The sequence below is a fragment of the Manis pentadactyla genome, chromosome 7, assembly GCF_030020395.1.
Source record: "Manis pentadactyla isolate mManPen7 chromosome 7, mManPen7.hap1, whole genome shotgun sequence".
Classification (NCBI taxonomy): domain Eukaryota; kingdom Metazoa; phylum Chordata; class Mammalia; order Pholidota; family Manidae; genus Manis; species Manis pentadactyla.
The window spans coordinates 138,321,041-138,337,263 of NC_080025.1; the positions used below are offsets into that span (position 1 = coordinate 138,321,041).

The window sequence follows — 16,223 nt, forward strand, 5'->3', positions numbered from 1 at the left end:
TAAAGGTGAAAACTCAATTCCTGTTTATTTACAAAAATATATCTGTATATGTATATATATATTAAACCCTCCCTAGCTCCCTCCCCCCATCACCTTTTTACTTCTACCCCCACCTCCCTTTTTAAAACAGGCTCCAGGCTGAGAGGCACCTTTCTCAGGGAAGGCTGGGCGAAGCAGCACCGAAGGCCTCCATCTGGGGGAGGGGGAGGGCAGGGCGGGGCATAATGAGTGGCCTTGGCCCCATCCTTGCTCCCCGAGGATAGGGCGGGGGGGAGAGGAGGCCTCAGTCCTTGAAACCCTGAATACTGCAAAGAATGCGCTTCTGGTGTCCCGGCAGCGTGATCCCCATCTGTGCCAGGTCCCTGTGGGCGAGGAAAGGATGGTGAGCCTGTGGGCTCAAACCCCAGCAGCCCTCCCCTGCCCATGCCCCCAGGGTCCTCACTCCGCAGTCAGCTCCAGCACACACTCCATGGTGTCCAGCCCGGCTGAATGGAAGTGCAGGATGTAGCGTTTCATTCGTATAGACTCCAGCCACTCAGGGACACTTCGATAAGGAATCCCATCTGAGCCACTCAAGCTGGGAAGGCGGAGGGTCACCCTATGGGGACATGAGCTGCCTTAGTCACATGGGAGATGCACGGGCTGTCCTCGGCCTTTGAGTCCTCAGCTTTCCTGAAATCGGGGCCCAGCCTACGAGCATCTGCAGCCAGCATTCAAGTTGGGTGTCTGAGCAGAGAGATTAGACTTTGCGGGTTAGCCTGGCCATTGTCTGGGAACCCATTTCCTGGCCTGTTTCCTGGTAGGCTCACAGCGACGGGCAGGCCAACAGGCCCGCCACACTGATAGACCTGGGTGAAGCAGCAGCCCCGTTAGTCCCCAAAGGGAGTGTGCCACCGGCCTATCTGCCACTGGAGCAGCCAGTTCTGGGCAGCTGGGGGCTGGTTAAGATATCACAGTTTCAACTTTCTCAGCTGAAGAAGCAGGAGGCAGAACAGAGGCCCTGGAAGCCAGCTGTGGTCCTGCCTTTTTCCAGGGTGGCCCCTGGAGTTCTGGGAGCAGCCTCTGCTTGCCACCTCCAACCTCAGCTGTTATTCTTGCACTCTGACACTCACAATACAATGACTGTTCCTGTACTAAAGCCAAACGGAGCCAAAAACCATTAGCAAAGTAAATCTGCTGGGGGAAAAATATCCAACATTCCAGAAAGATTAGCACATGCAGTCTCCAGTGTACAAGGGAGTTGTGCTCCAAAAGATAGTTTCAAAAGTTGGAACTTAGAGCACATTTTCTCCCAGAAACAAGGTTATATATGGTGGTTTGATAGAGGCCAGCATGCCAGGGCTGGTTTACCCGATAAAGCATTTGAAATCCAGTCCTGCCCTTCTCCCTGACCTTCCCCTGCTACCAGGTCATTTGCCACATTCTGGCATTGTTTCTGGTAAAATAAAAATCTTACCATGCCCCTCCCATGGACAATTTAGAAAAACTGGTTACCAGTTCTCTGCATTCAGGATAAAGTCCAAATTTCTCAGCAGAGCGGGTCCTCTTGCACTCTGCTACTCTTCAGCTTATCTCTGGCCACAGTCCCTGAACTGGACGCCCCTGTCACCCTGCATTATTTTCAATTGGCTCGCCCTGGCCACGTGATCTGGGGGCCCTTCCAGATCCCACAAGGCTGCCCCTACCAGTCATGCCATGCATCCCCGCCCTCAGCTTGGATGGAGCTGTGTGGAGCGGGTATGAGGTCATAAGCACTGCTTCTCTGTCCTTCCCATCTCAGTGTGTTTGCTTTCTATCTTTATCAAACTGGAGCTATCAGGGGTGGGGCACATCTTCCCATCAGGATGGATTCTCCCTGAGGGTACAGACTGTGGTCTTGTCCCATATGCTGGACTCTGTCCAGAGCTCCACAGGCCCAGCACTTAGTGGATGTGACTAAATGCCCACTTCCATTCTCCCAGATCTGCCCTCCAAATCGCCCTCCCCAGCGTGGTCACCTGGGATCAAAGTTGGCAATGGTCCGCAGAGAGTGGGGGTTGGCAAGCAACTGCTCCAGATGTCCTTTCAGATGGTGGAAATGGGGCCGGCGGGCATGATCGTAAGCCCAGCAGTTCTTCATGAGTTCATAGAGCGCCGCAGGGCAGTCCAGGGGAGGGGGCAACCGGTACCCCTCCTCAATGCTCTTCATTACCTGCAGCAGTTGAAATAGGAGTAGGAGGCTAACCTGGTGGCCCAAGAGAAAGGTCTGTTCCCACAAGGTCAGACTGCAGTAGAGCCTCTAAATCACCCTGGCCAGCAGTAAAGAGAACGGTATAAGGCAGGGGGACCAGAGGAGATAGGAGTGCAGGAGAATTGTGGGTCAGGAAGAAGAAATAAAAGATACTTGCAGGAAGGCCTGTGGGAGGATTTAGGGAGGGGATGAAAGGTGCATAAAGAGGTGATGCAGGGAGGAGTACCTCAGGCTTACCTCCTGATTGCTCATCTCCCCGTAGGGCTTGTCCCCAAAGCTCAGCACCTCCCACATCACAATCCCGAAGCTCCACACATCACTGGCCGTGGTGAAGATCCGATGGGCGATGGCTTCAGGGGCTGTCCAACGGATGGGGATCTTTCCTCCCTAAAAGGGCATCAGGGACACAAAGGTGATGTGTTTCAGGGCATGGAGGGGATGAAAAAACACCCGTGTGAAGGGGACGGGCAGCTACTATGCCCACATGAGCATGCATCCTGTACTCACGTGTGGCTGTGTGTATAGCATGTAACTATGTGAATGTGTACACAGTGAGTGTACAGGGCTCTACCTGGGTTTCATAGGTGCCATCAAAGTTGTCCAGGAGGCGGGTCAGGCCAAAGTCAGACACCTTGCAGCACAGGTTCTGACCTACTAAGATGTTCCTGGCGGCCAGGTCCCGGTGGACATAATTGTGGTCACTGAGGTAGTTCATACCAGATGCAATGCCCTGCAGCATGGCCACCAGTTGCCCAGGGACCAGCTGGTCCTCCCGCTCCTGCAGCAGGGTGAGGGGGTGAGTTAGGGGATAGACAGGGTCTCCTCTTCCCAGATCAGCAGCAGTACCCAGGGCTCTGTGTGCATGCCCCGTGATCTGCCCTCTGTTCTCTGCAGAGGCCCTCTGCCCTCCTCACCCTCAGGAAGGCGTCCAGGGCTCCATTCTCCATAAACTCTGTGATGATCATGATGGGCTTTCCTGAGACACAAAGCACACGTGAGCACGGTGCACACCTCTCCCCAGACCCAGACTTCCTGCCCTCAGCAGCACATCTTCCCTCCACTGCTGGTGGTCTAACCCCCATCCCCACTCGCCCTTCCCATGCTCCTGGAGACCAATCCTCATACTCTTCGTGATGACACCTTCCAGGTGCAGAATGTGTGGGTGATTGAACTGGCCCATGATGGTTGCCTCGCGGAGGAAGTTCCACCACTGGCCGTCTGGAGATGTGTCTTTCAAAGTCTTAATGGCCACAGTCTTGCAGTTTTGGCTGGGGATTCTAAGGGTCCCTCGATACACTTCCCCAAACTCTCCTGGGTGGAAAGAAAACAGGGTCATGTGCACTGTCAGGCTCCCCTAGGGGGGCAGGAAGCAATATCCTCCAGCCCCCTAAGTGTCTTCTTCTCTGGACCAGAAAGTGGCACACCCTTTTTGGGACAAGGGCTTGGGCTGTACTTCCTAGGGAAGGGGACTGGAGTGTGGAAACGAAGCACAGCTCTGCAACCTGTTTAGCGCACTCTCCTAGGTTAGCACAGTTCTTGGCTAACAGAAGGTACTCAATAAATGCTGGGTAAATGTACACTGAGGTGGTACTGGGGTGTGTTCATGAAGGCAGGCTGGTCCAGGGCCAGTGTGCAAGTGATGGGGGAGGCTGACCGGTGCTACCCTCTTCCATAGGCTCCTCTGGTCAGAGCTCAGCTGGCTTGGTTGCTTAATCTGCAAGGACACAGTGAAGCTTTGTTCTCTGCTCAGATCTTTCCTCTGGTGACCCAAAGGATGAGGGCAGCCCAAGGACACTAGGCCCCTGGTGGGGTGCAATGCCAGGTGAGGAAGGCTCTGAATGGGTCCCACATTTGAGAATAGCCAGAGCCTGGGCATGATGACCCCTGTGTTGACAAAGACAATGTGTTTAACGTTCTTTATCAGAAACTCCGTGGCACAGAAGTGAATCCTGCAAGAGGTGGGGGCTGCTCCAGGACACTTGATAAGGGGGTTATGACGTGACCGTATCCAGGGCAGACAAATGGTAGAGTAGAGAGGGAACGCATCTGGGAGCTCTTGGACCAGCAGAGAGGCCAGTGGGCTCTACAGTGAAGGGCTGGCAGGAAAGGGCAGCTGGAAGCTCTGTGCTGCCACACATGGAACTGTGGGGCTCACCTTCCCCTATGACAGTGTCCACAATCAGCCAGGCTGGGTCAAGCTCCTGGGTGAAGTCCAGGGCTCCCTGGGCAGGGTCCTCATATGCCTGGAGGTCCACATAAGGCTTCAGCCATAGCTTGTCCTCTGCAGGGAGAACAGAGAGGGCTCAGCCACAGGAGTGCCAACTCTAAGGCTCAGGGGTACTGGGTGGGGAGGAGGGGTCACAGCAGACACTAGACCTCTCATTCTCTGTTCCCTAAGAATCTTGTTTTGGCTGAAGTGGGAGAAATTCTCTATCTTTAGTAACAAAGCCTCCACAGCCCAGCTGCTCTTCTCCTGTCTGTGCAAAGCAACCATGTCCTCACCCGAGCCCAGAGCAGTGGGCCAGAACCTAGACCCGAAAGAGGGTTCGTGGCCTTGAGTTACCCTCTTCCCATGGCTAGTTGACCCACACTTCAAATTCCTGGCCCTTTCTCCTCACTGCTGCTTGCCATACTCCTCCAGTCACTCATACCTCGTTGACATTCCAGACAAGCCTCCCTCACACCCCGGTTCTTGGACAGTCCACTGGCTGCCCCGTAGTGAGGCCCTTAATGAGGTGACCAGCAGGACGCCCACATGCCTCAGAGGACTTCAGGGAGCCTGCCAGCGATCTCCCTCCCACCAGCCTCAGTCCACAGACCTGACCAGCCAAGATGGGGCTGCCGCTCAGAGCCTGGGTGTTGTCACAGTGCTACCAACAGCTAACAGGTAACTGCACAGAGCCTCGGAGGGGCCACTAGTGCCAAGTTGATTAACCAAAGTTAATTAGGTACAAAACACAAGAGCCCTAGAAGTAACAGACCCCACTGGTGTGCCCCGAATTGGCCTAGCAAATGTGGGTCCCTTGGTCCCATCCCAGTGGTATCTCCTAACGCACATGCACACACAAGCACCCACTCAGGTGCTCCTGATGTACCTCGGTCCACGTCAGTGACGCGATCACGTGGCCTCTGTTGCCGTTGCCGCTGAGCTTTCCTGTGGGAACCAGGGGCAGCTTGTTCAGGGTCCCCAGACCACCTCAGGGGCCCAACAGGCTCCACCAAGTTTCCCCAGCAAACAAGGACTGGGGGCACAGGGTGGGTGTGGGCACATGCTGGCGTTCTGGTACCAGGGATGGGAGGGTCGTTGGGGCTGCACTTAGGGGCTTCTGACTGGGCAAAGGGACCCAGGATGGTGGGCGGGCAGGGACAGGTACGGCACCTGGAACGGAACACAAAGATCCCGAGCAGCAGAGCTACACCCAGCAGCAGCCCGAAGATGATGGCCACGATCTCTCCTCCAGTCAGGCCCCTGGAAACTGTTGCACAGGGATGAGGAAGTCTGGGGGGTTCAGAGTCCACAGAGATGATGGAGGCTAACAGGGCACACCCAAGGTCAGGTCTCTCAGTGGGTCTTGAGTGTGTGTACCCTAACCTGGGAGACAGGTGTGTGTGTGTGTGTGTGTGTGTGAGAGAGAGAGAGAGAGAGAGAGAGAGAGAGAGAGAGAGAGAGAGAGAGAGAGAGAGAGAGAGAGAGAGAGAGAGGAGAGAGTGAGCCTGTGGAAAGGGCCTCACACAGGGCGCATGAGGGTTAGGAGATTTGATGGGCTACTGGCTGCTGTACTTGGTATCAGGGACTGTCCCCCAATGGCAGTTTTTAATGTGTGTATGCATATGTGTGTGTGTGCATGTACAGGTAAGGTCACTGTTTGGAACAGGGTCAGAGAAACCTCATTGGGGTGACAGGGTGTGTGTTTGTTTGATGCAAAACACAGATAACCAACCCACCTGGTGGGCTGGTCCGAAACTCATGGTCAGGGGAGAAAGGGCCAGGACCCAGTGGAGTCAGAATTCGGACTCTGACGATGTACGTGGTGTCTGGCTGCAGTTCAGTCAGCAAGACCCTGGGTTCTAGAACCATCTGGTACCGTTCTTCATCCTGTGGACGGGGACTTGTGTTAACTGGGCTTTTCCACGCCAGACCTGGTGAAGGTGATGGGCAGTCTTGGGATCATGTGGGGAGGTGTGGGTTGGGGAACGGCAGGGCTCTGCAGACTTTTGTCCTGAGAAAGCCATGCAGTTCACTTCGGTAGTTTCCCTGGTATCCTGCAACCAGAGCTAGGTATGTTGGGGTGCGCCTCGGTATGGACACCAGAGACACTCTCTCAGCCTCATCCTTACCTGGTTCAACACGTGCAGCTCGTAGCTCAGGTTTCCCCCGGGGCTGCGGAGCCGGGCCCCTGCCCAGGTCAGCTCCAGCTGCCGGGGCTCCTTTTTCACCAGCCTCAGAGTCAGGCCTGACAGTGACTCTGTGAGCCAGAAAATTCCAGTGGATTTGGAAAGAAAGAGGAACTAACTTTAGCTTCTCGATTGCTTCCTGCACATCAGTTTGTTCCTGTGGTCCTAAGCCCCGGGGATTTCCTCCAGGTCCTGTCCTGGCTCCTCCTCAGGCCTCTCACCTGCGTGCCCCATGCTGATGCTGAGCGAGGCGCTGGCGTGCTTGGAGGTGCCCAGCCCCGACACTCCATTTTGGGCTTCAACGTTGAAGGTATAGTTGGCATAGGGTTCAAGGCCATCGACTCGCACAGCACGCTTGGTGAGCCCACTGGCCCCCGGGGAGAAGCGCACACTTCCCCCACAGGGCTGGCAGGGGTCCCCATCCGGCGCTGCTCCCCGACACTGGGAACACCTCACACTGTACCTCACATCCTGGCGCCCCCCCATATCTGCTGGGGGTTCCCAGCGCAGGGAGAGCTGAGTCCCCGAAACAGAGAAGCTCAAGTTTCGGGGGATGGAGGGAGGACCTGTGGGAGAGGGGGGCCATCAGTGGCAGCAGCTTTGTGCTCACCCAAGCTACTGGCTCCTCCTCTCCTCCTACCACCCCAATCCTTGAAGTCCTCCCAAGGTCTTGCTGGGAGGTTGGATTCTTACTGAGGAAAAAGTAGCTTAACTACATCTCTGCATTCTTTCAGGGAGAGCAGGGGTTGTGAGTGGGGGCCTCTAGCACCCTGAACAATCCCCAGTATCTAATAAACTGGAAAATTCCAACTCTAATACAGGCTCAACAAAGGTCCCACACCTCCTCACAGATGACCAGGCCCTGCCCTCAGACTCACGTGTGCATGCGGCCTGGGGGCCCTCCCCAGGGGCTCGGTGATGGCCACTCTCACACATGCAGATGGTGGCCCCCTCAGCCTCAGCTGCACTGTGTTGGGGGCACTTGAGGCAATGGGGTGTATCCGTGTCTGCCCTGTAGGAGCCGCTAGTACAGGCTGGAGAGAGAAGGCAGTGGAACCATGGTTGTCCAGTGATTTTGCAGGCAGATTCACCCCCACCCTGCCCCAGGCCGTTATACTGGAAACACTGCACATGTGTCTCCCTGGGTCCCTGAACCACTCACTCAGTTGGAATATTGCTGAGCTAAGAGCATCGGTGTCCTTCCCTCCCTTAGTATGTGGCAACTCCCCCAGTGGTCCCTGAAGGTTCTCACCACCTTGAGTCTCCCTACCAAGGCATCCTCCACTGCTGCTGCCTTCCTCATAGCCAGGTTCACAGTGGCACTGCCCCACTGGCACCAACCATTCACCGTCAGGGCTGCAGTGCATACGGGGTGCACCTGAGGGGCTGGTGCTGGCCTGGGCATGAGGCAAGCAGGTTCCTGCCACTTCTTCCAACCCGCCAGGTCCAGGGAGAGTGTCAGGGAATCGGGCCAAGCTGTGCACAACCTCAGGACAGCGCTGGTAGAACGCCCGTACAGACACCAGGGCTACACAGGCACCCGGGTTGTGGAAAGCGAGGTAGAGGCCACGGTGGGTCAGGCGGCCCAAGGAGCAGCGCTCCACATTCAGTTTCACAGCTCCAGATGCAAGGTCTCGAATGGTAAAGCTCTGGTCTGCAGCCACTGTAGTTACCTGGGAAGGTGAGTGGAAAAAGAGCAGTGACAGCAAAGTCAAGCTTTGTCCCATATGAGAGAAAGGATTATTTGCTTAATACAATTTATAAAACCATAAACCAAGCGCTTACTACATGGGAGCTACTGAGCCAAGCGTTTCATGTGCATTACGCTGTTCAGTCCATGAAATAATCCTATAAAGTAGGATGGATTACCACCCCCATTTAACAGATAAATGAACTAAGGCTAAGAGAGTTTAAAGGCCTTCTGCAAGATCACACCGCCACGACACCACAGGGCTAGGATTGGAATCAGGGCAGGGAGATGCGACATCCCATATAATTTCCACTACTCGAGGTGTTTCCAACCTCAGTGCCAATGAGGTGATCAGTTATAAAGTGTGTCATCATTAATTTATTACTAGTAACAAACTTTACAACATCCTCTTTGGGAAAAAAATGAGAGCACATCTTACAAAGATACGTTCCTTACACTTCTATATCTCAGGACGTTTTCTTGAGTAAGAAAGAAAGGGATGGCATCAGGGAGACAGCCTGCAGAGAACTGTCTTGCTACACAACTCTGGGTAGACTCACGGGGGGTGTGGCATTCGACTGTGGTGGCTACTGACAGAAAAAGCCAAAATATCCTTCCCCTGCATCCATCATGTGCTGTTATCTCAATGGATGCTCACAAAGCCTCTAAAACAGGTAAGCCTGGCATTATTATCATCACTGTTTTAAGATGAGAAACCGAATCTCTGAGACGTTAAGTCCAAAGTCGGGGCACAGCAGAGAAGGTACTGCAGCTCCTTCTTATCCGGGTTTGGCTCTCGGCGGGTCCGCCCCCCACCGCCCGGAAGTAGACGGCCTGAGGTCAACGGTAGCCTGACGCCGCCCCGCCGCAGGGCAGAGGTCGCCGGCCTCACTTCCCCTCCCACGTCAGCGCTGAGGTTTCACCTCCTCGGGAGAGAGGTGAGTGAAGTATGGTAGAACACGGTCACGAACTGTTACTACAGCATATTGTTATAATTGTCCTACTTTATTAATATTGTTCGTCTCTTCTTGTGGCTAATTTATAAATAAAGCGCCGGAGGTGCATATGTGTAGGAAGAAAACAGTATGTACAGGGTTCAGCTATATCCGGGGTTTTAGGTTTCCTCTGGGGGTCTCGGAAGGTATCCCCCGTGGGCAAGGGGGTGTCCTGGACTTAAATACACCTCTTCTGATTTCTAGTCACAATTCTTACCGCCATCCCACATATAGACTCTTCCTGTTTCTGGAGCTTTCTCTTTTTCTTAGCTGAGGGGCGTCATGAAAAAAGTGGCAGGGATCAGGGCTAGGGCCGAAATGCACTGAGGGTTGGAAGCACCTTCTGGAACAAGGGCCGTCGGAGCTGAATGCCCACGTCCTGGTCACTCTCCATGTACAGGAGGTTGAAGGTCTCCTTGCAGCCCAGTGGCCTGGCGCCCCCAGGGAAACTCTTGCAGTCGCGCACAGTGAACTGCAGCTCCACGTGCACCCGGGACGCCTCCTCCCCGCGGTAGATCCAGTTGGAGCGAAGCCAGTGGTCAGTGTCTCCACCTTCCTGCAACGGGCAGTCCTGGTACATGTACAGCGGCGTCCCATTCAGAATCTGCTGCACCTCACTCCACTGCGAGAGGAAAATCAAGAGTCAGGCTCCAAGTCCCCAAACTCTGGTTTTCTAGAGCTGATGGGGAGGAATTTTTAAACTTCGTAAAAATAATAGGTAGCAGTGATCCAGCACTTACCAGGGCCAGTCACTGTTGTAAACACAGGAAACTGAGTCACAGGGGAATCAAATAACTTGCTCAGGGTACTCAGCTATAAAGAAGCAGAGCTGCGACGTGTACCCAGGCACTCGAGGCTCCAGAATTAATGTTCTGAATCATTTTGCCTCTATGTGTTTATTATAAAAAGTCCACGAATTAAAACTTGCAAATAATAAAGAATGAAAGTCCTCCCGTTCGTCCAGCTATTCCCAGAGGCAGCCACTTGGAACAATTTGGAGTAAAACTTCCCAGACCCTAGCTAGTGCCTCTAAAGAAATGTTTGAGTGTTTTCCCAAATGTGTTTTTAACATAACTTCTGAAAATATACAAGTGTTATTTTGTAACCTTTTTGTTTTAAAGAAAAGTCTTTGAAAGATGTCCACAAGAGTATAATATAGATTTACCTAATTCTTTTTAGCAATACATAAAACCGTATTCCCCTGTAGGGTCATACCATCATTTACTTAAACATCCACTTACTTCGGGACATTTAGGTATCTTCTAGTTTTTTTTTTTTTTTAAGTAAACATACAGATTTCTGCAAGATTTTTGTAGAGCTTTTGTATCAAAGGGTGAATATATTATAAACTTTATAAGATATTGCCAAATTGTCCTCCAGAAAGGGTTTATCATTTATCAAGGTGTTTACCATTTATTACACTTCTACCAACAATGCACAAGGACTTATTTTCTCAAAATCTCATCAGCGCTAGATATTAATGGTATTTTTATATTTGGCCAATCTTATGGATGAAACATAGCTTCTCTATTTATGTATTTCAAATATTTCCTCTTGTCATGCCACCTACTTTTACTAATTATGTCTTTGATGTTGACATACATTTAAAATATTTACATACTAACATCTACCTTCATTGCGTTGTGTATTTTCCTTGGGAAGTTCTCCCTCCCAAACTTATAAAAGTGTGAAGTTGAGATGTAACTTTACTTTTGTTTTAAATTATGAACATCCAATTGTCAATTTATTGGCCGGTCTATACTTTCCACATTGATTTGCAATTTCAGTGTTAGTAACATACTAAAGTCTTATATATGTGGGTTTGTATTTGGACTTCTGTTGACCTGAGTATCTTGTGCAATGTCACATGTTTTAATTATAGTTGCATAGTATGTTCTGATATCTGGAGGGACAAGTCTCTTATTTCATTATTATTCATTTTCAAAAAGATTCTCAGCCATCCTTAAGCATTTTCTCTGCCAGATGAATTTAAGGAAGATACTCTCAAATTCTATAACATATTCCACTGATACTTTGGTTGCACCTCCCTTATTTTATAGACAAGAGACTGAGGCCCTTAGTTCACTTTCCCAAGGGCTTCTTTCATTGCTACTTTCAGCTCTGGGAAAGGCAGGAAAAAGCACCATTCACTAAGAATTTGGGATGGGGTGGAGCAGGGGCAAGAAATATATGCTGCTGTGAGGCACGTGCTTTTGCATTAAGTTAGGGGGTTCAAAGATTGGGCAAGGGGTGTCCGAGCAATGACACGGGAATGACAGAGGCACTCAGAACCTTTTCTTACGAGGAAGCTGTGATGGGGAGGCCTGAGTGGAATGAATGGGACAGAGGTCAGGTGGAAGGGTGGTGGGTGGTTAACATGCAGCTCTTTAGCTAGGTGGCCACAGCTACAGCTGGTGCCAGGAGAAACAGATGTTCCCAGCTGTGACTTGCCTCTTCTGGTTCCAGCAGTGAAAGATGGGAGCAAACCAGCTGCCCAGAATCAGCAGCGAGGATCCTTTCACCTATCACTCAGGCTGCGGGCTCCTACATGGGTACATTCTGGGGAGCCTGAATCTGAGTGTACATGTGTGTGTTCTAAAAAGATGGGCAGGGGAGGCAGTGACTGCTGTTTTCTTGCCCTCCTAGTGCAAAGCTCTTACTTTCCATGCAATGGGGCCTTACTTCCATTCCAGCCCAACTGGGGTGGAAATAACTTGGATGGGAGTGGCCAGGGTCCAGGGCAGGCCCATGGGAGCCAGCAGATGGACCTGCGGCCCTTCCTGGGGAGTGAGTAGCTGGTTTATGAGATGAGATGCCTACTAGGGCTGGCCTAATCCAGGATTTTCCAAGCAGCCCCTCCTGTAGGATACATTATGGTTTGGTCTATTAAATCTAATTATAGGCCAGTCTGTGGGAGAGCTGAGAGTAGAGTCAGGACCCTAGGACCCAAAAGGAAGGAAAGAAAGCAAGTAACCCCTACCCTTGAAATAGAGGCTGGAGCAGCACAGGGAAGAGAGAACACACAGTGAACAGGTCCAGCACCAGAGGGCAGGGAGGCCGGAGGCCAGAGTCCTGGAGGCTGAGGCATCTGGGGCAGCCTCCAGTGGTTGTGTGGTCATCTCTGCTGAGTGGCAGAAAGGTGCTGTCTGGGACTTGCAACCCTACCTCTGCTCACTGGGTCGTAGGAATAACCAAGGAGGGAAGGGAGTGGAGCAGGCTCAAACAGCTGGACTGTGTCGTGGGGCTGGCGAGGACGGAGGAGGTGCCAAGGGCTCAGGGACCTCTAGTGGGGCAGCTTATAACTTTGGGGAGTCAAAGACCTTTAAGAATTTGATGAAAACTTTGTCCTCTCCAGAAAATAATGCACACGTACATACACTCCATTAAGAATATATTTAATATGTATATGGAATATATGAGGTTCCCTGACCTCCGCAGTCTATCTGTGCAACTCCATTGGGAACCATGAGCCTCAGATTGACACTTGGGGTGTTTGGGTCTCAGCCTTCAACCATCCTCAGTCTGGCTGGTCTGTTCTCTCCCTGGGGGCTCTCCCCACATCCTTGGGAGTATTCAGCTCTCCCTCACTGGGCCAGGGGGGCGTGGAGTTCTCCATGGGGTGAAGCCTGACCACCCCCCCAAAAGTCCCATTCAGGAGGCTCTGACTCATCTCCCCTCCCCCTCTCTGAGGAGACACTTCCAGTTTTTCCTGCTTTTTTCTCTGTTCCTCCACCCACCTCTCCGCCCCATTTCCCACTGGCCTTCAGCCTTGTGCCCTCCCCAGACACTTACCCCGTCCTCTGGGGGATCCAGCAGCCAGCCCAGCTCTTCCTGTGCTGTACTCGTGTCCATCAGAGTGACTGAAGGTGGGGAGAGAAGGGACCTGTCACCTCTGGGGGAGGAGGTCCCGCATGTGCAACCCACATTCCTCATTCTGAGCCTGCAGCCCCAAGGCTTCAACAGCCTCTTCCTAACAGCTGTGACTTCCTGAGGTTTAGTGGGGGAAAATGGCCCAAGAAGCAGGAGTGAAGTACTCCAGGGAGTAGTCTGTCGGCACACAGGGAGTGTGAAGGGAGGACGGCAGAATGGGGCAAGGGTTGGAGGGCTGGTTCTATGACCAAAGTCAACGCAGGAAGCATTAGGAAGAGCAGCCCTAGCAGCGGGGGTCGGTGAAGCCTGCGGGACCCGTGGGCTTCGGAACTGGAAGGGTGGATGGGCAGGAGAGCTCAGACGCTGGGGGTCATGAGTGGAGAGGGTGTGACGGGGGCCTCAGAGGGGAGTTCCTGGGTGGAGCGACTCCCTTCCACCAGAAAACGGCCTGCTTTGTGAGGGGGGTGTGCAGGGAAGGTACAAGACACTGGCTCTGGGCCTGGGGATCGGGGTAGGAGGGCCAGAGAGGGTGTGCAAGCTTTCACATGTAAGGCTTGACCTCTGCGTCCAGGAGCCCCTGCACCCAAAGACCTAACCCATCCCTCAGGGGCAGGTCTCCCACCTGCCCACTCCCCGCAGCAGCCTAGGTGGGCAGAAGGCGACATCCCGCCTCCTACTTAAGAGGGTCAGGCCTCTGGTTTGGGCACCCGAGGCTCGGACTGAGAATGAGGGGTCCCCACTATTGCTGGGGTGGGGGTCTGGGCGCTGCTACCTCGCAGCGGTCAGGAGCTCAGTCCCCACCCCGGGCTCAAAGTGTAGGCCAGCAGGGGCCAGCTGGTGGCCGACTGGGGAAAGCAGCTGTTTGGGGTCAAAGACCAAAGGCTGGCCTGGCCAGAGGATCGCCTGGCGGCCGGGCGAAACCGGAGCGCTGGAGAGGGGCGCGAGGAGGAACAGGGAGGAGGCGCAGGAGAGGGGCCTCCTCCGGAATGCCGGCTCCGGGAGGAGGGTGCCGGCGCAGCCCGGGGAGGGGAGGCAGCGGGGGCCGGGGTCAATACCTTCCTTGGCGCGCGCCCCCGGGGTCAGCGGCGCGCACAGCAGCAGCAGGAGCGCGAGCCCCAGGGGCCAGCGCCGCTCCATGGCGCCGGGCCGGGACCTGCAGCCGCGGCCCGCTCGGAGGGGCCAGGTCGCAGGGACTGGGCGGGCCGGGCGGGGGCGAGGGGCGGGGCCGGCGCCAGGGGCGGAGTCCGGCCTCACCTGGATCACCTTCTTAAAGGGACAGGGCAGGAAGGAAACTTGTTAGACAGGTAGTAAACTTCTTGACAGGAATGAGACTGCGGGCGCCGCCTAGTGGGTGGGTTTGGAAATTGACTAACCCAGTCCTAATTCTAATCCTAAACCCGGCCCAGCCCAGTCTTGTTTCAGCCTTTATCCTAATTCTCCCTCAGATTAGAGCTACACCCTTGTATTCCTCTCCCTTTCTTCAGGGCCTAGCACTGTAATAGACACCGGCGGAGGAAGGGTTTATGCTTCCGTAGGGGAGGCTTAGATGACGATAGTGTAGGATGGGCTGCAACTCTTAGAGAAGCACCTGGACGGTTGAAAGAGGAAGCAAGCTCAGTCTGTGGGGCACCGGGGGGTGGGGGTGAGTCTTCAGGGAGTGAGCTGGGTTTTCAGTGGCAGAGATTGGGAAAGGCATAAGCAAGGGCCTGAAGGCAGGGAGCCTCAAGGTGCACTCTGGGAGTGGTGAATGGACCAGTTTGACTGCTGGGGCACAGGATTTGTCTTGGGAGCCAGGCAGAAAGGCAAGTGTGGGCCAGAGTAGGGAAGCTCTTGGTAAACATGTTAAGGAGTTTGCACCTTAATGTGCACTGACAGAGCAGACATGAGGAATCTGTGGGCGGTTTTGAGCACAAGTGGTAGAGAAGGCACAGATCCTGGTGTCAGCCCATGGCCTTCCCACCCTCTTGGACACTACCTTACGTTACATTTAGTAAGTATTTATATTCAGTTTCTATTCTGCATGCATTACTCTCTGAAAACATCAAAGAAGAGTAAGACAGTCCCTGCCTTAAACAGGCTTTAGTGTGAAGAGTGTTGGGGGCTTGCACGTAAAGCAAGCACACACGACCAAAATGACAGACAGGAGTGGGCCCCGGCAGAGGTGCAAAATGGGGTGAGAGTGGCTCAAAGGGGGATGATCCATCCACCGAGGAACAGGCGGTGGGCTCCACTCCTGGGGCCTCTCCTTCCTGTGCTCCTCCCTGGCTCCAGCTCATTTGGATGAATCATTCATAGTTTTTCTGTCACTAAAATTGTTGCATATTTCAGTCACCAAGGAGGAAGGGAGGTGGTGCATTATAGGTGCTTATTTTATTTTCAAAAATGAATACTTCTCAGATTTTCTTCTTTTTTATACAGGTAAGTACAAGAAGAAAATGGCTTATAATTTCCTGGCCCAGACTATCTTCACTGGCATAAATAAGTAAATAAGTAAATAAATAAATGCAATTCATGTACATTGGTTGGGAAGTTCACATAGAACAGAAAAGAAACAAAACAGAAAGTATAATCCTCCCTTCCTCCCACCTTCCAGTTTGTGTCTCCAAGTGAACTACCATCAGTTGTTTCTTGTAAATCTCCAGATTTTTCCCCAATGTACACACTATTGTATGTTTCTCCTTCTACTCCCACACACATACAGAGGGGCCATAGGACGCACACTGCTCTGCACCAAGGGCCTCTTTCGAATGTTAAGGACTTTGGGAAGGAGGAGGAGGCTTCACTTCACAGGCTCACTGGGGTCAGAGCTTCGTGATTTCAGCGGGGAGGAATGGGCGAAGGGTGCACAGCCAACAGAAGGGGGGAAATGGAGCAAGCTTTGGACAATTGCTGCTAGGAAATAAGCCAGACTGTGGTGAGGTAATGCATATGCTCATTGCTGTCGTTTGTTAAAGTTAGGAGACCACTGGGACTCAGGGGGATGGGGTGGGGGCTGCTCCGTGTAGTGGAGAGTGCTGGAAAGAGGCCTTGCTTTTGTTTTAGG

The 16,223-nt window shown here is 53.0% G+C and overlaps 2 protein-coding genes across 7 annotated transcripts in view; one reads left to right on the forward strand and one right to left on the reverse strand.

The window, feature by feature from the left end:
- EPHA1 (EPH receptor A1) lies at positions 1–14,389 on the reverse strand. 3 transcript variants are annotated; one of them, XM_036926138.2, is made up of 18 exons: positions 14,236–14,389; positions 13,103–13,170; positions 9,651–9,932; positions 7,896–8,298; positions 7,504–7,659; positions 6,847–7,191; positions 6,569–6,696; positions 6,176–6,326; positions 5,610–5,706; positions 5,326–5,384; positions 4,386–4,511; positions 3,356–3,541; positions 3,145–3,206; positions 2,802–3,008; positions 2,468–2,617; positions 1,998–2,191; positions 443–598; positions 1–362 (listed from the first exon to the last, which is right to left on the reverse strand). In XM_036926138.2, exons 1-18 carry the CDS (start codon positions 14,315–14,317, stop codon positions 284–286), a joined length of 2,931 nt encoding a protein of 976 aa, XP_036782033.2. In that variant the 5' UTR covers positions 14,318–14,389; the 3' UTR covers positions 1–283. The 3 variants fall into 3 exon arrangements, with proteins under 3 accessions (XP_036782033.2, XP_036782032.2, XP_057360833.1); XM_036926137.2 differs by having other exon boundaries at positions 5,610–5,763; XM_057504850.1 differs by lacking the exon at positions 6,847–7,191 and having other exon boundaries at positions 5,610–5,763.
- Positions 14,364–16,223, forward strand: part of LOC130684319 (uncharacterized) — a 21,964-nt gene continuing 20,104 nt past the window's right edge. The window contains exons 1-2 of one of the 4 annotated variants that reach the window (XR_008998574.1): positions 14,496–15,170; positions 15,599–15,929. Coding sequence is in view for 1 of the 4 variants with exons in the window: in XM_057504859.1 (XP_057360842.1) it covers positions 15,042–15,170 (129 nt within the window). In the remaining 3 variants the exon portion in view is untranslated. Of the gene's footprint in view, positions 15,171–15,598; positions 15,930–16,223 lie in introns of those variants that run through there. The other 3 variants (XR_008998573.1, XR_008998572.1, XM_057504859.1) reach the window with 3 other exon arrangements.